Genomic DNA, 22,768 nt, shown 5'->3' on the forward strand with positions numbered 1-22,768 from the left:
AATCGGCGTCGACTCCGTGTTCGTTGAGTTCACACAAGCCATCGGGATTTATGAATTTATAGTTATATGAAACACACCTTGCTTCTTTCTGACACGCCTCGTTGCGGTCGATCCAATCCGACGAATGAAACGATGTTATAACATGGCCGACCAAAACATGGTTTACAACAGTGAAGGATTTGGAAGCTAAAACACACGAGGAAAAGCAGAAGATGAGAATCGACATGGTAATCCTAGCCATAGCGTTTTCTTCGCTTCGACTTTATGTACGGTGTTTCATTTCCATTTTCTTCAATTATTGTGAAGCTATGAGTCACTTTTTCCACCAAGCAACTCATTGAATCGGTTATGGACTGTACATGTGTCTCTGTCATATTCCATTTTTTTCGAAATGCCACACCTTACATTTCCATTATATTATTCCATTATATCCTTCAGCTAAGAACAGTTACACCACAGTATCATGTTCCATTGTTACCTTTCATACGATTTCATAATATGATCCCTGTGGAATAAGAAGCCACAGACCTCTAGCTGTTTGAGAGTCTCAGGATATAAATTAGAGCAATTGTTGTCAGCACCCGATTGAGATTACTGAATTAAGTAACAAAAGAAAAACGAACTGATATTTAAATTTTAATATATATATTTTTATTAAAATCGTTTCATCTTGTAAATGTTTTAGTTCGGTGTCAATGAAAACAAAGCCGCAAAAATTAAAAGTATGAAGGCTTATATGAATCGGAAACGATAAAATTATTTGTTGGGATAAATGGAGAATACTGTCACCTCTGCTGAAATACGTCTTGGGAACGTTTAATAAGGGGTTACGCTACTAGGAACCATCAAAGTAAACTAAATCAGCATGTGCATTTCCCACGTAACCACGTTTCCATAAAATAACTGGCGAACTTTACATAAATATTCAAGGTTGAGAGTTTGGTACGACGATATAGGCTGAAGGACAGTAACTTTAGAGTAGCGGCTAGTCCCCTGGTAACGGTGTATTACTGAGATCCGCTCTTTTTACTACTATAATAAAAAAAAAAATTAGTTATTTTGGACACTCAAACATTGTTGTAATTAATAATTAATCCCAACTAAGCAATTGTATTTAATTATAAATAGCTCAAAATACGAATTGTTTTAGTTTTGACGGCTTATTTTAGTGAGCTTCTTTTTAGAAGGCCTTAATCGCCTCAAAAATTCGGATTTGGTCTGAAAGGACTTCTTAAATTCAGTCTTTGGCAAAAAGTGAGGTCGAAACTAATTCCTTTCGTTTTCCAAAGGGTAAATCTGCCGTTAAAAATGCGAAAAGATGTCATTTAGCATTTTCACAAAATGAACAAAAGCTGGTAAATCCAGGGAGTGAAATAATGTTTCCTAAAACTTTTTATGACTTAGAATGTCAGCTTAAACTTGGCACCAGATCAGGAGACAACATTTTCGTTGGGGATCTCTGTTTTAAATTAATAACTGAAAGAGCAAATTTGATTCTTGTTATCTCTCATGCGCCGACCAATTCGAACCTTCAGAATCCCCTCCCCCCCCCCCCCTCCGCTTCAGAACACTCTCCCCCCCCCCCCCCCCTTCCCCACCGCCGGGGGAATTTGATCCGGAATTTCTTCGCTTAGCCGGTTTTTTTTTTTTTTTTCATCTACATCCGCAGTTCCTATATGAATTATTTCATATACTTTACATCGTTTCACTCCTCTCACGGGAAAAATGGGAACCTACAATTGACCTTGCTCCCAATGTGTGGCTTCATAGCTCAGTTGGTAGAGCATCGCACCGGTAACGCGGAGGTCACGGGTTCGAATCCCGTTGAAGCCTGAATTTTTTTCAGGCTTCTAATTTCCAGTTGCATAAATTGGAAAATTCACTGCGATGATCACTTCTCACTTTCTTTTCCTGGTTTTAGCGAAGAAAAGAATTTTGCTTCTCTGAATTTTCCACTCAAAATTGCCTCACAATAGTTTGTAAAGGAGTCGTTAATACATATATCACTGTTTGAAAAGCGTTTTCATCAAAATGTAATAAAATATTTCGGTTTAGGCGTTTTACACTGATAGTTGCAGCTTACTGCATACGGACTGTGTGTATTACTGCTCACAGCAACATAATCAATAATAATTACAGCGACAACGGTCTGACCGCAAAGTGGTTCGAAATCCGCCAATCAAAGCACACGAACATGACCTTTTGAGTAAGGGTTGGTGTGGTTTTTTTTTTTTTTTTTTTTTTTTTTAACAAAAAGGATTTTGCGTTGTTTTTGGTGAAATCCATAAACGAATCATGTATCCTTAAAGTCCATACTCCGGGTGGATTCTTCAGATCAAATTTAAATCCGGATTCATGACATTTACTTTTTTTTTGGAAAAAGTGTTTTTGGCAAGCGGTTTTCCGTGCAAAAATGGTACACAACAAATATCGTACATGACGTTCTAACTTTACGAATTTGTTTGCGTCAGTTTGATTTTCCTATCACGAGGAGCTCGTAAAAAGGTAGAAAACTTTTACGCAAAAAAACTGCACGAAGAGGGAGTTAAAAGCAATTGTAAGCACCTTTCCTACAGCTAAACAATTTGAGTACAAAAATACCTTTGATAGTCGCCTATTGATATCTTATCAGGCACGTTTTTTTAACAGCTGTTTTTGTCAATGGCCGAGCTATTTTTTCGCTTGTGGTGTTATTATTTTCAATTTTATTTTATTTATTTCGAGTTTCAACTGTATTTTTCGTATTTTCAAGTCTCCATCCCTCGTTGTCATGGCAAATAATTCTTTTCCGGATTTTCCTTTGTTTTTGGCTGTCAAGCATGCATATGATCTGAGATCACCAATCCGTTTTCGTATTCTCACCAAAAAAAGCACCCTCAACTTCAGAGTCCGCGTGCTACTGAAAGACCCCTAGATTCCATGGATAATGTTCCGTAGACTTGGAATCCAACTTAGTCTTAGAACCTTGAAAAGGATTTCAATACCTACCATACAAATCCCACCTTTCTAATGGTCTTGATGTAACGCAGCTCCTTTGATTTTGATTTTGACAAAAAGCGTGATAAATGACCTTAATCTTGATACAGCAATACTAAAACGAGCGAATTGAGTAATTAATTTTTTATTTATTTCATTAACAACTAAGTTGTTTCTTGGAAAACTTGAAAGGTAATATAACTTAGTCTCCCAATACAAATGGGAAGATCTACCATTGAAAAGTAATGAAATTTCACCAGGCTTACCAAGACAGTTACAACAAGAGTAGCTTAAATTGCTATGATCAAAGAACGTGTGTGCACCGCTGTATCTGAAGTAGTACACAGGCTGCGACTTGTCAAAGGTCGCCCAAATTCTATACAAATGTCTCTCATTCTGAAATGGCGTCCCCCAAATTAATACAAAGTCTAATATTCCGATATTTGAAACTTCGTAAAGTGACTAATTTTAATGTAATCTTTTTTTTCGATGGATTTAAATTTCTGTCTCCATTTGAACTTCAGAACGGGCAATTCACCGCCAAATACTGGCATTCACTTTAAAAGAACTGACATTTTGGACTGAAGTGGAGAACTATACGAAAGAAATTATTTATCTCAGATTATAAACCAAAACTGGCTACAAACTACTGCTTCTCAAGTTAAATCGAATAAGGCCGTCTCCAAGACCCTTATTCCTGTGTAGGCCCTAAAAATAAGTGGTCAGCGGTATGAAGGGAAAAACCTGTTTCACTTCGATCAAAATAGGGTCAGTTTGCTGCTGACTTATAAGGCTTGAAATTCTTCTACTTTTTTGTTATTGTGTTATGAATTTGTTTAATGCCTAGTCCTAATCCTTTCACGGTATGATTAATAATTTATTTCACTGTGAAGTTTGGGTACCATAAAAATGTATCATGGACCAAAACCGAGTCTCACAATATCCCAGAAACGGCAAATAAGGACAAATGATGGTTATGGATCCTGGCACACATAAGTCTTCTGGCGTAGAATTTGGCATGTATTAGTTTGGAAAAACGGAATCACAACTGCCATTGGCAAAGAGTGTGGAAGGATCTGTGTTTCGTATAAAAATGCTTGAGCAGTCGTTAGTGTGCAGAAGTGTACTGGACGCCAAGTAACGGCTGCTTAAGAGACAATCATTCAAGCAATCAAATTTCTTTAATAAGTATAGTTATTGCCTAACTGTCCTTGCTTAAGTTATGTTCTGGATTCGCTGTCTATGCGTATCTTTATAAATGAAATTAAGGTCGCATATAAAATTCTAACAGCTGTTTTGGCTATGTAAAGCTTTTTATAGGGATATAGAGAGAAAATAAGAGAATTTGTTAAAAAATGTTCCTCGATCTTATTTTCCCACATTTTCCCTAAAAAAAAGGTGGCGGCGTAATCAAATAGGGATTTCAGAAACGAGTCATGGCACGACCTCTTTGTAGCTTTCCAGATTTTAAGAAAGGATAAAATAAATCCTCAGAGCAAGGGGAATTGTATGTTGGCAAAGTTTGGTTCTCTGATTTGTAGATATTCTCTTGACTTGATTATTCAGCCACTGGAAGAGAGAAGAAATGAAGTACATCAGCTAAGCCAAAACATCACACTATTGACCGATGCGATGAGATTGGTGTAGATGTCTACTCTGGTAAATCTAACTCTGTTCAAGGATTCCCGAAATTGTAATGTTTAACATCATTACGTTAGAGTTAAGTGCAAGGAAAATGTGAAGGCTATGAGACCCAAAACAAAAGAAATAGATTACTCTGACTCCGTTGTGGTATACCAGGGAAATACTTTGTAGTTTGATATCTCTTGGTGGTCAATACCTTTAAACAACCACAAGCGAGGAACAATTAAAGTAAATGTATTAAAACAATCAACAGAAAGAGTCGCGACCGATTTCATTTCTCTCGGGGAGCCAAAATCACAAAAACGTTCCTTTTGGATATTCATGTATTCGTTCATTCGTTGAATGTTTTTTCAGAATTCTTTTCACAAGTTTTCGCCTACTGAAGCAGTCTTTTATTTTTGGTTGGAGCTGGGATTGCTATTTTGTGTGCTAAATATGGCTTCTCCCTGTTTTGTAAAGACCCACTTTTCTAATTTTAAAACAGACTGCTATACAACTTTGCTTTTGAACACTCTTGTTACAACCACCTGTCCTGGATGTGGATAATTCAACATCCAAACATTAAACAAAGATGAAGTTTTTCACAAAAAGACAACAACAACAACCACCACAACATTTAGAACTCAAAACTTACCATTTTCACGCATCATTTCAGTGCCTTGCTTCTTTGCGTCCAAATTCAAGTGGATGTCATCACCAATTAGTACAAAAGGAGCCCAGTGCTTCACAGCACAGAACTCTTCTGACTCTCGAAGACACTTAATAGCCTGGTGAAGAGCCACACTGGCAGTTTTACCATCTCCAAGATGTTGGTAGAAACTCTTCATGAACTCCATAGTTGCCTGGTCTGAAATTGCCCAAAGTGAAGCCAAAACAGAACGAGCCCCAGCAGCCAAGAAAGCCCGAGCAATTCCGACGACACCCTCAGACTTAATCCCTCCTCTGCCACTATGGCAGCAACTAAGCACAACCAGTTTTGCTCGCAGCTTAACAGCTTGGACATCTGACATTTTCATCATGTAGTCCTCTTCCTTAGGACCCTTCTTCTTTGCATCGTAATGTTTTTCCCATCCGGGATTTGCAGCTAAAGCAATTTCTCCCGTTTCCTTTCGTCCGTGAGCTGCGATGTGAATCAAAGCAGCTGTAGCAATTCGTTTTAACACCTCGTCTTTAGTTGCCTCTGTTCCTGTTAGTGGTCGAATCTTTAGAATTTCTCCTATCATCTCTACTTCCTCTCTGGCATATGGCAGTTGCCTGAACTTTGGATACTTGACATTCCCCAGATATGGATCTCCGACAAGCATTGCCTTCTGCACACTTTTGCAGTCCTCAGGGCGATCTGTGATCAGTCTTAAACTGGTCAACGAGGGCACAGTGCGGATGTGGATAGATGTACTCAGAGCTGAGAATGGAGCCAGGCAAAGGGGACCATCGGGGACAACGATCAATTCGTTACCTTGACACAAGTCTGCAATGGGGCTTAGAATCGCATCATGTAATGGTTCTAAGGCATTAATGGTGCATTGTGAGGGCACTTCTTGCCTATCCTCATCCTCTTCATTATTGTTGTCAACATCATCATCATCATCATCATCATTTAGCTCATCCAGTGAACGATTCTCACATTTTACGCGGACGCCAACTCCAATTTTCTCCAAAGTAGTATTCAACAAAACAGTCACTGCATCTTCTTCCACTCTTCCTTGTTCCAATTCCTTTTCCCGAAACTCGATCTTGCTTCCCTTGCTGATAACCCAGAAAGTGATTTCGTTGCGCCTGTGACCCAAAAACACCGTTTTCGTAGATAACTTGTTTGAGATGTAAGAAATTGTTTCTTTAGGTTCAAGTGACGCTGATGGAGATTCTGTGAAACCATACTCTTTTTTTAAGATGTCAACCAAGGTCTGTGCTCGACCAGCCTCAGCAGCACACAAACCTTCATCTATTGATCCCAGCTTCAATAGGTTTTGCCAAAGATTACTGTAGGCATTGCGATAAAGGTCTCGAAAACTTATTTTTAAGGCATCTTCACGGGTAATGGAAGCTCTGACAATGTCAAGTACACTAACACTAGCTCGATAATATTTGCAAGCTCCCTCAAACTTTCCCAGAGCTTGGTAAGCGCTGCCGAGGTTAGTATAGAACATCCCTTCACCAAATCTATCGCCTACTTCTTTTGCAATTTTCAGAGACTTTTCACTGTACTCTATGGACTTTTGGACGTTTCTCAAGAGCAAATATGTGCCACCAAGGTTACCATAGGCCCTTCCTTCTCCGAAACAATCGCCAAGTTCTTTTGCTATTTTCAGATGCTTATTATGGTACTCTATGGCCTTTTGGAAGTTGCCCAGGCTCCGATAAGCGTTGCCGAGGTTGCAAAAGGCTCTTCCTTCTCCGGATCTATCGCCTACTTCTTTTTCTATTTTCAGATCCTTTTCGTTGTAGTGTATGGCCTTTTCCAAGTTGCCTAGGCTCCGATAAACTTTGCCAAGGTTACCATAGGCCCCTCCTTCTCTAGATCTATCACCTACTTCTTTTGCAATTTTCAGACCCTTTTTATGGTACTCTATGGCCTTTTGGAAGTTTCCCAGGCTGTTATAAGCGTTACCAAGGTTGCCATAGGCTGTTCCTTCTTCGGTTCTATCGCCTACTTCTTTTGCTATTTTCAGATGCTTTTCATGGTACTCTATGGCCTTTTGGAAGTTGCCCAGGCTCTTATAAGAGTTGCCAAGGTTGCCATAGGCTTTTCCTTCTCCGGATCTATCACTTACTTCTTTTGCTATTTTCAGATGCTTTTCATGGTACTCTATGGCCTCTTGGAAGTTGCCCAGTCTCTGATAAGCAATGCCAAGGTTGCCATAGGCTGCATCTTCTCCGGATCTATCGCTTACTTCTTTTGCTATTTTCAGATGCTTTTCGTGGTACTCTATGGCCTCTTGGAAGCTGCCCCGTCTCTGATAAGCAATGCCAAGGTTGCCATAGGCCGCACCTTCTCCGGATCTATCGCCTACTTCTTTTGCTTTTTTTAGATGCTTTTCATGGTACTCTATGGCCTTTAGGAAGTTGCCAAGCCTGTCATACGCGATGCCGAGGTTGCAATAGGCCTCTCCTTCTCCGGAGCTTTCGTCTACAGAATCTTTCGTCCCTGTAATTTTTGGTAAGACTGTAGCGAACTCTGTAGAAATATACATAGAGGATATACTTATTCTATGAATACATTTTAGAGCCTTTTCATACGGGCATGTTATGACTGTTTGTGTGTGCTTATCATAGAAATCACAAAATATAATTCGAAAGTGTAGCACATTATCTCCATTGTTTGAAGATAAAAGATTACTAAAGTTGATCTTAGTCCAGTAATATTTACGTACACTGTTATATTCTTGAGGTATTTCTTGATAAGGTGGAAAGTCTCGCTTGAATTGTTTCAGTAATGGACGCTGTGGGAGTCTATATACACTTAATGTACGGGGAATGAAAACTTGGAGTATGCAGATGGGGTCTATATCGCAAAATACTTCTATAAAAAGTTAGAAATCGCAGATATTATCATGTCCAGAAACTTCCTTGTAAGGCATTAGTCTCATTTACTTCCTCCTTACGGTAAGAACGAGGACTTTATGAGTACGTTTAAGAGCAATATGACTTAGTGGTGGTAGAAGTGTTCAGATCAATATCGCTAACATTTTGATAAAGCATACAGTCGGTAGATTTTTTGTCACAAATTACTGCTTGTTTTGGGAAAAATATGGTGAAAATAGACGGATTTTATAAAAAATTTGAAGGCTCGTGTATCAAGTTTGAATTAGTGATGCATTTGAAGATAACAAACATACGGTTTTCTTAGTGTATTTGTTTTGATCAAGTGCAAACTTTAATAGGTAAATTAGGTAAAACTTAATTAGAAAACTTAAGTTTCCCTTGCGAGTAACACGCATTTAAAAGAATAGGGATGGTTTCGTTTTTTCCTTTGTTAATGTTTGCTTTTATGTGCCACTTCTTCCGATTTCATAAAAATTGCTTGTCTGAGTCACCCAAAGAGCCTCGTATGAAACAACGTTTTAATCGAAAACGTGGTTTTTGCGCCGTAGAAAATAACCAATCTTAACTGAATAGTCTGGGAACAGTAAACTTTATAAGTATAACGAGAGAAAACACTTGTCGACCAAAATATTGGAGGTGGAATGGAGGGCTAGAAAATGCCCATAACGCACCGTGCCGGCAAAAACCGGCCGTGATTTTGGGCATCCTCGCGCTCGGTCCGCGTTGGGGTCTTACCCCTCCCTAGAAGAGATTTTTTGTCCCCTTTTGTTCTTATTGTCTTCAGAAAGGACTGACCAATCAGAATCCACTTACTGCGCATATAGTTTTAGGTCTTTGCGGTTCCTAGACAAAAGCGCTTTTTGTCTTTAAGAAGTGGAGTCGAATTTCAATTTTTTTGCCTCGTGGGCTGCGCGGCTAACTTTTTAGTCGCCGATTTTCGCGTTTTCCAAAGGAAAACACACCTTTTCGAAATGGTAAATCGAAAAAAAGAACTACTAAGGAAGAGTCAACAGTTTCGACAGCGGAAATCCGAGAAATAACGGCGAAGAAATTTCGCTTCGAGTGCGAATTGTTGTTTTATCCAGGCGACGAGCGAGCGGACAGCTTAAATTATTATTCAGGCCACGGACTTTCTGCGAAATTTTCGACTACTTCTGGGAATTCAACAGCCAAAAAAATACAGGTTTGATTGTGAATTTGTACTGAAAAACTATTCTAATTGACCGATTCTTTGTATTCTAAACAGTTTTTGCGAAATTATTGAAAAAGTGCCCCGCACGGCTCGATAAATTCGCTTCGAATTGGACTTGGTGTTCCTTCAAATCGCTTGCGTGTCACTCGTTTCGCATTTATAATTGTACGCTTTTCTTTCTAAGGCGTAAACAAAGACTTTTCTGAATAAATTTTTCATTTAGGAAAGCTTTCTGTGTGTTTTTCTTTCTATTTTCATTGAGAAAACGTGACAACTGTGTAATCTTCCGTAAACAAACACATGCTCTCGAGACGGATCGAATTTCGCCCATGTGACGCGCGGATCAAATTACATTTTACCTTCAAGTTTGTTCTTTGGAAAATTTTTAATTGGCAGCTAGTGTATTTTATTCCATAATTAGTAATTTTAACTATCTTAGACCAAAGGAGTGTTGTTTTTTTTGCCCTGTAAGTTATGTATTTTTACTGCACATGGGGTAGGAAATAACCACTTTGCCAATTTTGCTGAATTTTGGAAAACCTCTGGAAACGGCTGGTGCACAATGGGTTAACTGAAAATGAATTTATTACGGTTTAAGGTTAGCAGAAATTCGCGAAGGGTCGGATGTTTTAACATTTAAACACAAAGTTATAATAAAACAAATAAAACAACTTACCATTTTTCTCCATTAAAATTGTCTCAAGTGTAGCAACCCAACAAAACTCACCAATTGGGCAATTTTAAATAACACGGATAGCTTTCAACTTCAACACTCGATATCCCATCTTTACAATACGCGCCCCAGTCTCCGACACTCTCTCGCATATATTTACGAAGGAATTTTATGTTTTCCCTAACACGGGAGCCTAGACTGGCTTCTGGTAAACAGCAACTATCACAAAAATAAAGTAGTCTTATGTACTCACTAACAAACCCTGTATAAACTTTCAATTTTCAATGTCAGCTAAAATTTCCCAAATATACTGATTTTTCCTCTCCTTTCCTGTGGTGTTCTCTCAGGCTGTAGAGCTGCTTGTCTTGTTGGCCCGAATATCAGGGCATCAGCGTAGAGAACTACAGACGGAGCGTGAACAGCTGAGCCACATGAAAGTCCATTGGATAAAGACACTGCAGTGGCGTGTTGAGAAAGCTTCTCCCTTATCGAATCTTTACCCTTATCACAGCTCCGGATCATCCTGAATATAGTTCCAGAAAGTATCCCAAGAGGCTATATTACACGGTTTTCCTGCTCAGTTTAAGGATCACTACATCGCCAATATCCAAGATTTAGGTGTTTGGCCCTCTTTCACCATGTGTTGCTGGGTCATGTAAGATGATGCTGGGAGGAACATCATGGTATTTAAGGAGTGAGAATTGGAAGTATAATATCATCATCTATATAGGTTGGAAGCCAGGTTTCAAGGCTATTTCCACATCAAAGAGCAATTTCTTTTAACAAACGCACCGCAACGGTCTTCTCAATAGCGCTTCTGTTTAACCCAACCATTCTTTCGTACTACTTGTCCAATCAAGTGGAAGGCCTGAGGTTGAAACGCCAGCTGATTTTGTTTTCAGCAAGGAGCTGGTTCGACTTCTCTTCAAACACAGCTTTCCTGAACCACCATGCAGCTTCAGCAGATATTGATCCATGAATTCTTGGATTAAAATAAACGGAACAGGGAACTGCTGTAGAGCACAATGTACGCTTTGCCTTAAACTTTCCATCCTATGTTTCCTGTATTTCAGCGAGCCCCTTTTTGAGATTCAGATCATCACCGCGTAAATGCCCCACATTCCCACCAATGTAACCATCTAATTGCCTTTGTTACCCGTTCTTTCAGGAGTATGGTTGGGCTGGCACTCGATTGTCATCGCGAATCTTCATGACTAACTGAGTGGTTATTATGTTGGTCATTCAGCGGTTTATGTTGTCTCATTTGTTAGGTCGCTCCGTCTGTTCGTTCCCACTATGTCACCGTCCAGTTGAGTCATCTCACTGGTTTTACCGGTGCCCCGGCCTGAATGTTTTTCATTGGCATAATCTTGTAAACTAAAACATATTAAAATTTGTATTGAAACATGAAGACAGATATTCGTTTTTTAATACTCATGGCTGTCTAATTGTCTTTGTCACCCGTTCTTTCAGGAGGATGGTTGGGCTGGCACTCGGTTTTGTCATTCGTTCTTTTCATCGGGAATCTTCATGGCTAACTGTCTGGTTGTTATGTTGGTCATTAAGTGGTCTATGTGATCTCATTTGTTAGGTCGCTCCGTCTGTTCGTTCCCAACATGCCTGACCGTTCAGTTGAGTCATCTCACTGGTTTTACCGGTGTCTCGGCTTGAATGTTTTTCATTGGCATAATCTTGTAAACTTAAACATATTAAAATCCGTATTAAAACACGAAGACAGAGATTCGTGTTTTAATACTCATGATTGCCATGGTACTGAGAAAGACTTCGTCTTTGTCTATTGCTCTGACCCACCAAAAACATAGCATTTTGGCATGGTTCACTCTGCTTACTTTCATAGACGTGGGAACAAACTTGCTCTTCTCACATTTGTTGTTGTTAAACCCACTCCCCTATGGAAGGCGAAAACGTTTTCACAGTTGATAATACACCAAGGTCTGGATGTGCAGTTGTGTTTCTGGGATGTACGAACCATAAACGATTTACCCATCTGAGTTAGATTAGGGCAGTGAAATATTTTAAGTCCCCTTTACGAGATGCAATTTAGACGTATATATGCGCTGGACAAAAGATAAATAAAATTTAGAGAAGGGCTTTGTTCAAAAAGTTCTTAACATTTCTCGCATCATCAGATATCTTTTGGCTGTGACACCCTTTGTGAGCTCCCACATACTTTCAGCACACCCCCACCCCGTTTCCCCAATCCACTCATCTGGCGCTTTTTCAAAAGCAGCCAAACGCGCTTCCCCAGTACTACAGTTACCTGGCCTTTGAAAAAATCGTAGTAGACGCTTTAATCGCAGCCACCAGGATATAACCAATTGCAAACTTCAGGGAGTGATTTGAAAGCTATGCTGAGTTTTCAGAGCACAGATTGAGTGAGAATACTACTTGATTAGCCAAAGAACCTATGACATCCCATCCCGATTAGTGTGACATGACATGATATGACATGACCAGCCTCTGTCTTCGCAAGTTCCTCTCCGATATTTATCTGATCATTTTCCGTTCGTAAGCCTCTTCCTCTATATTTTCCTCCCTTGCTTGCGGCCGTTCGTTCTATCAGCAATACCCTCTCAGCACTTTTACACTAGAGGACCATGTCAGTTCACTCGTTGGTCGGAGCGAGGTAGGCCGAAGTGCTTGCTTGCTTCCTTGGTCCTGGATGAGCGGGATGGCTGTTGTTTTCTGCTTATTCGCTTTTTACTTTACGATTTTAGACTAAACCTTAACTACTTCTTCCACCACAGCAAGAATTTAGCCGCGGCTCCAGGTGTACGTGTCCAGCGAGGCCTTCGGAAATGTCAGAATCAATTATACCACAGTGAGTGAGTTTTGTCTTAGATGGTAGGGGATCATAAGTTAACTGAATAAAGATGGAGGTAGCAACAGTTTCCAGGAACAAGAAAAAGTTACGCAGCAGTTTTTTTTTTCTCGTTCCGCGTTCTCCCAGGTGGCTTGCCTTGGCTGTCAGACGATGGCTATCCTTGCTTCCTCCTCGAAGGACCGAAGACCAAGATCGTCATCGGCGTATAAAACTATACTATGATCACGACAATCTTACTGATCAATAACGTTTCTTGCTCTTTTTATTATATTTTAACCTAATTTTTAAGACGTTAGGTTGCTTCATAATCTACGTTAAACTCGGCCTCTGTCGATTTCTTATTTCAGTGCTATTCTTAGGATCTAGGAACTTGAATTACGCATATTTTAAGGATCTTTCCCTTTGGAGTTCTGATATATTTTGTATTCTCAAGCCACCAATTTTTTTTTCTTAGCTCAAAATCCCGGTACATTGGAGGATCACGTTCTTGTTTATAAAAGCCAAATGGTACACGAACAACAAGGTACTTTGGTAGTTCCTCTAGATCTAAAACCATTCAGCCAAAATCTACTGTTTTCTAAAGAATAAGGTAGCATTGATAAAGTTTGAATCTCAAGTTTTACATTTATTTGTTTTGAAAAAGAATTTGTATTCAGCGTTTGGGGTTTACAATATACTTTTGCTGTCCGTGAGCTATGCGCCTGCGATCAAATAAGCAAGGACCTTCAAATATATAACGATATGAAAATCTTACAAGGCCTCACAATTAAATCATGGTATAAAAAGGACAAATTGCTCAATTTGGTCAGAAACGTAGTGCTTTCGTCGAAGATTGATTCGTTATCCAAAGTAATTTTGCTGTTATAAAAGTATACTGAACGCACTCCTCTGGTGTCTTTTTGCGTTCATATGTTATTCTTTCACACGTACCTTCTTTACCTTAATATATATATTTAGCCAAGCCTAAAAGCGGAGCTCCAATTTTTTTCATAGCATTTATAGAAATCTGCTTAGCGTATGAACGTAATAACGTTACCACTTCTTCATTCATTTTGCAGTTATATATATTTTTAGTGCATATGCAGCAAAAACTGTCCATCAACAATAACAACAACAATGTAATACAGAGGACAAAATTAGATACTTCTGATAGGTCGAGAGGCGAAAATACTCGCTCCAGATTGGCTGTGCACGCCAGTTCTACATTTTGTTGGTTTCTTCCTTTTGTGTCCAAAAATAACGAGTTGTTTCAAATTCTTTGGAGTTCGGCTGTTTAAGCCGAGTTGTTTGTAGCACAAATACATGGAAATCAAGTGCTGCAGCGAGAAATAAAATTCCTAAACGTTAAGTTTTCGTGTCTTACAAGAAACAGCAAAATATCATTTACGTCAAAGCTAAAAACTTGGATCGGATTGACATTTCTTTAGCTGAGAAACTGAAATCAGTCATGGCGAACAAGTGCTTTCACCTCGCTACTTCTTCTTACAACGAATGATAACCGAGCATAACAGTGTATTTTTGATGGGAAGAAGGAGCAGGTCAAATACAGTGGCAGAAATTACTCCGTAAGTTCCTTCTTTAGATCCACCGTTTGCTATTTTTATCGATCTATTTTCGCGGATTTTCAAGCGGTAGGAAGCTTCACAGCGCAGGTGAACAATAAATTTATGCCTGACATTAAGTTTTATCGTTGTTAGTTTACTCCTGAATTAAAATTATATTCTCTCTTCATTGCACGTGTAAAATTTACAACTCAGTCAATATTGCACCTACTGAAATCCAAATAAACGCCAAGAAAAGGAGAACACGGGGAAATCACTCTTGGTAGCTTGGCACAGATCTTTAGTGTGTTTACAACAGAATGAGAACCGTGCGGTGCGAACGAAACTACCCCGCAACAAAATGTTCAAAAATTAGTTTCTCTACGAATATTTATCCCATATCGAAGCGATTGAAGTATATTTGTAAAGTTTGTAACACGTAAAATAAAGAAAAAAACATTGATTGTTGCTCAGAAACGCATTAGACTAGTAAACAGCGAGCACGTTGCCTAAATTGGTAGGAGTTGCGTTCAAGTTAACAGAGAAAGAAAAATTCACCGTGGTTTGCTCATGTTCTCCACAAATTCCTTAAATTAGGTCATTTCACGTTGTTGTTTTGCGGAGGACTGCAAAGAAATGCATCAAAATTTAATTGCGGAGTAATTATTTTTGTTCAAATGTTGTTGCTACCGTCGTCGTTGCTTAACAGGGTTCCCAGACTTATTTGGCGCTCGGATAAAAATGTTTGAAAATCATAACTCAGTTAATATCGCTCCTACTAAAATAATTCTGGACCTTACACAAATTTTAATACTTTAACGCTTGGTTGTAGAGCGAAATATCAGACCGTTTTTAAAAAGAAATTGTGCGTGTTTATACAGTCCAAGCGCATGAAGGCAGAGCGGCGCAAATGCAAATGCATGTACACGGCTCAAAAACAAAATGTTCAAAAAATAATTTCTCTGCGAATATTGGTGGTATCACGGGTAAAATGTGTAAAGCTTGAGCACATAACATAAAGAAAAAATATCGATTGTTGCCTGGAAGAAAGCATTTTCGTTTACAAATGACCTGTAAAAGGCCGTCGAATCACGTAAACGTCATGATATTTTCTGCGAGAGCAAGGTAGCTCCCGGGAAAAAATGTTTGGAAATTCAAAACTGTGTCAATTCTGCTCCTATAGTAATAGTTGTAGTATCTAAATAAACGTCAACAAATGGAGAATACGGGAAAATAGTCTTTGGCTTTTGGTACAATTATTTCAGAGCTTTTAAACTTGTGTGTATTTACAAACGCATGAGAGCCGTGCGGAGCGAATGAAAAAAAAAACGGTCATGAAACAAAATGTTCAAAAATTAATTTCTGTACGAATATCAAAGGTATCGAGAATTTAATAAACGACTAAAGTATCTGTGTAAAGCTTGAAACACGTAGCACAATAAATTATCGATTTTTTCCTGGAAGAAATTATTTTAATTTACAAATGATCCGTTTAAACGGCCGTCGAAATTACGTAAACATGGTATTTTTTTGCGAGAGCAAGTTATTAAAATAGCTCCCGGGAAAAAATGTTTGGAAATTCATAAACTGTATCCATTCTGCTCCTAATTATTAATGACTCTAGTCTCTAAATAAACGTTAACAAAAGGAGAATACAGAAAAATACTCTTTGGTGTTTGGTAGAATTATTTAAGAACTTAGAAACTCGTGTGTGTTTACAATCACATGAGAGCCGTGCGGTGCAAATGTAAAACACGGCCACGAAATATATTTTTCAAAAATTAATTTCTCCTCAAATATTAGTGATATCAAAAGTGATTAAAGTGTCTATGTAAAGCTATTTAAGAGTTCTGAAAGTTGCCATAACTGATCATAAACGGGTGATATAGACAAATGTGAGGCTTCTTTAAACTTACCTTTCCGGCCGGCCTGCTCTAACTTGCTATCTATCGCTCGCTTTCACGTTGAACTTTGCTTAATCGTCCCCGCTTTTCTGATTTCTTTTACCCTCTCTTTCTCTTCTTTCCACGTTTGTCAACATATCCAACGAGAACATATAAATTGACTTTGTATTTTGTGTTCTTTATCATTTCTGTTGTAAACGCACCTCACCATGCAACTTCCCGCCAAACAAACACGAGCGCATTAGCATTGTGGGATTGCATACCGTCGGACGACGGACGGTCGTATGGGTGGACAAGTGACGTCATAACCAAACCAAAATTTTTCGCTTTCACGGGTTACCAAATTCTCTCAGTTATGGTGCTCTGCAGCGCGCCTCCGGCGCGCGGAGCTCCGCTATAAAGACCCCGGTACTTTGAACGAGTAGCAAATCAAATCTTTCTAAAAAGACACTGTTTAAGGACGGTGCCTACTAATACAGAACTATTTTTGCGCAGTTTATAACTATGCGGCCAAAGCAGAATTAAGCAAAGGCTGTTAAAATCCAAAATAAAAATTGTTGGGAAAAACCAGTAAAATACAAGGCAATGGATGGCATTTCTTTCCATTTTGAAGTTTTACTGTCCCTAAAAAATGCATGGTTACCCCCCGTTTTGTTTTTGGATACCAAGAGTACTTGCTAAGTTCTGCTTATTCCGCATAGTTTTAAACCGCGCAAAAAATATCTCTGTATTAGAAGGCACCACCCATAGGAAACCGAAGTATCTTGAGATGCACAGAAAGCATGCGAAGTAGCAAAAGTAGGCACCGTCCTTAAGGCATAAGGCTAGCAGCAAACAAATATTGTTATCAGAATAGCTTAAAATTCCTGACAGCAAGTTTAATTCATCGTGCCGCTCGTTCTCTCTCATTTTGAGACATGGAGAATAAGAAGTCACTAGACTCAAAGTGAGATGCACTGGTAATTCTCCCTCCTCATTCCCGTTTTTGGTGTGTAAGACTTGCATAATACTTTATGATCACAGGCGACGGACAAAAGCATTTTTGAATAATTAATTACGAGAGTATTTTGTTAGTAGCCAAAAAGCTTGTCCCAAAACCATATAAAGTGAAAATTAGGTCAGACGAATACTCATGAAAACAAATACGGTATTGAAAAGTTCATTGAAGAAATTTCTGTTTATTGTGGTGCACCTTTAGGCTGCAGATTTGTTAATATTGGGTTTTGTTCGATTATTTTTTAAAACCATTTTCTTGATTCATGCCTTCTAGTATTAAATCTCTGCTCTCGTGATATTCAGTGAAGCCATCAAGTTGAAATCGGTGATACATTCGATGGCAATCAGGCCATTTAGATGCATTTACACTAAGATTTGCTTTCATTTTCTAATAAATGGATGCAAAGTCAAGCTATAGAACGCCATTTTATGAAATTCTAAGTCACCGCGCATAAAAATTTTTCCGCCAAATTATGGTCGAGGAAAAATTTAAATTCTAGCCTTTCTCGGTTATGAAGTTATTTTTTATCTCAGGCGTTTTTTCGTTAAAGGAAGAAAACTTAAAGAACTTACTACACAGCTTACTTCACTCTTTCTATCACTCTTTCTAGTTTGATACGCGAGCCTTTCAAAGAATTCAAAACCTCCTTTCATCAATGTCATGTGTTTCCCTAATAGCTTATAAGGCATTAAATTCACCTGAATCTTCCTTTCCGTCTGTATTTCGTTGCTTGTTGCTTTCATTGACAGATCTTCTCCTTAGTTCCACCAATTTCTGGTTATTCTTGTCAATCTTACATCAGTTAAGATCTATAACACGCCGGTTGCAAAAGTTTTCTAAAGCTTACAAATCCCTCAGACCGGAGGAAGGGTCACACAGAAAATATGTGTTGATTCTTTGCCTGTTTCTCTTGTATGTTTCTTTCTCTTTCTCTTTCTTTTATGGGCAAGTAAGGACAACAGCGAAATTGAAATTATCATGAAGGCTAAAAAACTTTTTTTTGTCATGAAACTTGAACCAAGAAGTTTGAACATGACAAATCTTTTCTATTTGTAGTGAAGGATACTGTCAATCCCTTTTCACACCACGTGACGGCTTCCTCAAACTGATTCAGCTGAAAGCATGCACTTGCTCCTAATAAAAAGAAAATGTAAGTTTTGCGTTTATTTTTACTTATTTGATAAAACAATAGCTGAGATATGTGACATTCTCAGTAGGATTCTTATTATCCAAAGGGGCAAGGTAATGTTGCAAGTTAACTTATTTCCATCCCGACAATTCATATGCAGAGACAGGTTTAAATTAAGTCGTTGAATTAATACGCTACGTTTTCACAAAAATGGACTTCCATTGGTGCAATTAATACCGAAGTGCTCTGTCTTAGTAGATAATTTAAGTCGCTTCTTCCGGAGTTTTGCCAACAAACGTCATGTTATATTACTCTTTGGAAAATCTGTGGTAGTCAGTATGGATGCTTTTTTTTGCGAACTCGGGCCAAAAACCGGTTAGTTTGTATTTGTGACAACAGCTTTTGTTTTCAGATACTTGGTTGGGTTACTGCGCTTCCTGCATGGCTTCAGATTCCTTCTCTCATTTTTACTGATTGTTTAATCTGAATCACCTACCGACCTTAAACTTTGAGCATGCAACGACGGGAAACAGGGAGACAAGCGGATGGCCTAATTAATGATAAACTTGGGAATTGTGGAAATTGAGGTCAAAACATGAAATCATTTGTGTGTCACATTCGTGAAAACTGTATCGATCGTAAAATGGCGCTTTTTATATGACATGGACCGCCCTTAATCTGCATAGAAGACTACAAAACGTATTTTTCAAACAGATCTCACATTTAGCTGTGTAACTCAGTTGAAGTATGTCACTGTAAAATCATCTATTTGCATATTGTTAGCCAATTTATTTATTTATTTATTTACTTTTAACGACTCCTTACAAAATCTTCATTTTTGAAGGAGGTGGGGTTTCTTGGAAGAAGAAGAAGAAGAAGAAGAAGAAGAAGAAGAAGAAGAAGAAGAAGAAGAAGAAGAAGATCCCAATAATATATCCATTGTTATTAACTCGCACCTGTTAATATAGCTTTCACATGAGATGGTTGTAAGGAACAGGCATTTTTTGCATCACTCAAGGAATCGGTATACTTCCCTGTGAAAGAATAAAATATAAGGAGAAAGCTAGCATATTAATGTAGGTTCGATTGAATAACCCTTCGCTTTTTTGATAAACCAATTTAAGTTATCAAAAACTTCTCACCCAAACAAAAATATCCCTGCGCCCTGTTGTTGTATAGTTTAGCTTTCAGTTCCTCGTCCTTGCAGTTTACTTTAATCCCTTCCGTGTAGAAGTAGATGGAGTTGTTGAAATCGTTCTGTCTGTAACTGTCATTGCCCTCATTTTTGTAAACCTCTGCTATTGCTGAAATGAAGAAATTAAGAAGATAGTGTATTAGTAGATAGGCTGCAGCGCAATGGAGCCGGTTTCGTTGTGAACGCTGGGACCAATTTGACTCGAGCTTGTAGCTAAAAATCTTAGACCCTTGCCTTGTTATTACATGCTCAAGCAGAAAATGAACTCAGTAATGAAATGATAATGATAATAAAAAATTCGTTACTTAAACTGCAAGAATGGATCAGTGGAAATCGAAAAGAGAAATACAGCTAATAGACTTTAGAAATGTTGAAGAATACGTTTCATTGAGTTTCTTTCTCTGTGTAAGCCGAACGGCCCAGCTTTAAACTTCAATTGTGAGAGTTTTATCAAATTGACCGTTGGATAAATTCTTACATGTGCTTTCAATTCACAAAACGTAGTGAACTAGGACGAGACGCTCTAGCCTTCCTCGGTATTCATGATCCAAGATGGCCCCACTAGCACACCGCACATATAGTATGACACACTAGGGGAGGTTATCCAAACTATGTTGGGTTTATACATTGAAATATTCTGGTAGAAAAGAGCCAAGCGTTTCTTCTCACCTCTTAAAGTGTCATCATCAAAATCCAATGTTTCCTCACCAGCTGGTCTGACGTCATTGCTACTTGCAGCGTCCTTTTGACTCTGCGCCATAAATGCTGGGAGCTCGGGCTAAAAACCCTAGGAATCAAATAACCTTTATGTTGATTTTATGCATCAGCTGTCGTTATTCCTTCAAAACCTTAAAGCGAGATGCCTTCGTTAATTTCACTCCATACAACTGAATGCTAAAGGTAAAATCCGAATTGACAACATGTTAAGATTCATGATGTTTTCTTATCACAGAATAACAGATTGTGAGCGGATGGGAAGAATGAGGAACAGTTCGTTAATTCCATTTCGCCTCATTCACTGTTGGGACAGAACAAAGAGATTAATGATTTATTACATTCTGTAATAACGGCGTTTTGGAGAATTACAGAAGAACGAAAAGACATGTTTTCTCGACACTCCTTGAGTTCTAATAAGCTGGCAAATTCCATGCTGGCGCCTGCGTGGTTTGCGTTTTGCTTGCGAGTTCTCTTTGCGTTTTTTTTTTTTTTTTATCTTTTTATTATTATTATTATTATTTTTTAATCTTTAGCAGAAAAAGTAAACTGTGTGTAGAGTAATAGCTTGTACCCAGGTTCCTGCTATTTCCTCTATTTGAACGATTAAGAAAATCTGTTGTTAGACTTCCAAGAATAGGCTAGTAAATGTAAATTCTGTCGCTAGAATACAAATTACTTACCGAAGTTTGCTATCAAAACCACTTCTTAGTGTTCCTGGCGTGTTAACAAATGATCATAACAGTTCTGAAACAGGTAAATTACGCTGTGAGTATCAATTGTAAACACTAAAAACAGATTATGCATAAAAAAAAAACGGCCGATTCATCATTACCGGATATTACGGGACTAAATCAAGAAGATGAACGGAAAATGAAATTAAAGAAAATATTGTGGACTTTAGAGCACAAGCCAACATAAGTTACACAGTTAAGATATAGATTACCGCGCTTATTTTCTCTACTAAATACGTAATTATAACTTTTACGAAGCTATTGCAGGGTTTCTTTTTCTCAGGTCTTGCAAGCCATTTTAATATCATTTTTTCAACTCTAAAGGAATTTATTCTATCCCTTATACTAATTTACTACCTGTTTTCTTTTTGTTTGGTTTATAGCTGATATTTTTGGGGGGGGGTTTTAACGACATACTTGTTCGTTAGAAAACGAGACGTAAATTGTTTTACGAATTTTGAAAATACGGAATTTGGAGCTGGCATTTTGCCGACGAAAACTGGAAAACTGCAGATTTTCTAAGAACTAAGTCCGAATGTCTGAGGCGATCAAGGCCGCCCGAATGGATATTCACCGAAATAAAATGTTGGGTGCCCCAATAAAGCCTTTCTTTAATAATCAGTTGCCAGAAGTTCTTTTCGGTGTATCGTTGTGCATAGCACTAAGCAGTAAAACCAGCTCAAAAATGAGCCGTAAAATCAGTTAGCCCTGTGAAATTATATGATTATATATTCTGAAAATTTCTTTGAAAACCGGTTTCCGAAATTTGTCTAAAAAGCTTGTAATCTAATTTGAAATCTTACAAATTTTGTTATAGAACCAGCGGAAAACAAAATGCCATAAACTAGCTCGCGAAATGAAAAGTCTAAATCGGAATAGGAACTTCTAAATAAATTTTATTTCATAAAATCATTTTAAGACGTGACGGAAACCGGTCTGAGAGGGTGTATAACCTCAGAATTATTCTCGATCAACTTTTGGTTGAGAATATGTATTCAATTTCTATTTTGTAGTCTTGAAGGAAAGTCATATTAATTATGGAAGGTGATGATAGTGTTAATTGTCAGGTTTGTTGCAGAAAACCAATTTCTATATTCACGAGCTGCAGTTTTTAGTCTTTAGATTATCAACAAAAATTTTTTTTCTCTCTTAAACGAACGTGATTGGTTTTTTAAATCATATCTCTAAAATGGCAAGGAAAAAACAAGCCAACGAATAAAAGCCGATAAACATACTCATTGTTGAGGTATAACTTTAACTACACAAGCAATATCCAATGGAAACAAAAGCTGTCCATTAAAACTTCGACTTTTGTTTCACCTAAATAACATAAGTAAGCATTCTGTAATTTTGCCTCGTCAACTTCTTTTTCTGGATTTTAATTTTCCAATTGCAACATACGATCTCAACCTACTTCTCCGTTCTCCTTCCTTCCATCCCCAGTGTTGAGTCCCAATTCTTTTCTTTAAAATGCGTCAAATGCCAATCAACATTTGAGAGGAGCAAAGTCCACGAATAAATTTCACTTTCGGGCGGTCAAGATCCGAATACTACTTCTGATGATTGAAAAACAGAAAAAAAGTCTTAATTGCGGTCATTACAGCGTCTAAAATTAATTCTACTTGTTGTTATTTCAGGTAAGATGAATAAAGTGCAGGAAATAATACTGAACGATCGATTT

The 22,768-nt window shown here is 38.1% G+C and overlaps 1 protein-coding gene and 1 non-coding gene across 3 annotated transcripts in view; one reads left to right on the forward strand and one right to left on the reverse strand.

Annotated features, from left to right (window-relative positions):
* Positions 1-21,101, reverse strand: part of LOC146481451 (uncharacterized) — a 106,469-nt gene extending 85,368 nt beyond the window's left edge. The window contains exons 1-8 of one of the 2 annotated variants that reach the window (XR_014864423.1): positions 21,037-21,101; positions 20,309-20,426; positions 19,587-19,748; positions 19,401-19,478; positions 18,382-18,449; positions 18,014-18,107; positions 5,255-7,795; positions 3,071-4,545 (exon numbers count right to left, since the gene is read on the reverse strand). Coding sequence is in view for 1 of the 2 variants with exons in the window: in XM_085108242.1 (XP_084964368.1) it covers positions 4,535-4,545; positions 5,255-7,795; positions 18,014-18,107; positions 18,382-18,449; positions 19,401-19,478; positions 19,587-19,748; positions 20,309-20,399 (3,045 nt within the window). In the remaining variant the exon portion in view is untranslated. Of the gene's footprint in view, positions 1-3,054; positions 4,546-5,254; positions 7,796-18,013; positions 18,108-18,381; positions 18,450-19,400; positions 19,479-19,586; positions 19,749-20,308; positions 20,427-21,036 lie in introns of those variants that run through there. The other variant, XM_085108242.1, reaches the window with a different exon arrangement.
* On the forward strand, positions 1,761-1,833 carry Trnat-ggu (transfer RNA threonine (anticodon GGU)). The gene has a single exon. It is a non-coding gene; the product is annotated as a tRNA-Thr (tRNA).
* Positions 21,102-22,768: the final 1,667 nt, after the last annotated feature.

This window comes from Pavona decussata, unplaced genomic scaffold (assembly GCF_977016875.1).
Source record: "Pavona decussata unplaced genomic scaffold, jaPavDecu1.1 SCAFFOLD_49, whole genome shotgun sequence".
NCBI lineage: Eukaryota > Metazoa > Cnidaria > Anthozoa > Scleractinia > Agariciidae > Pavona > Pavona decussata.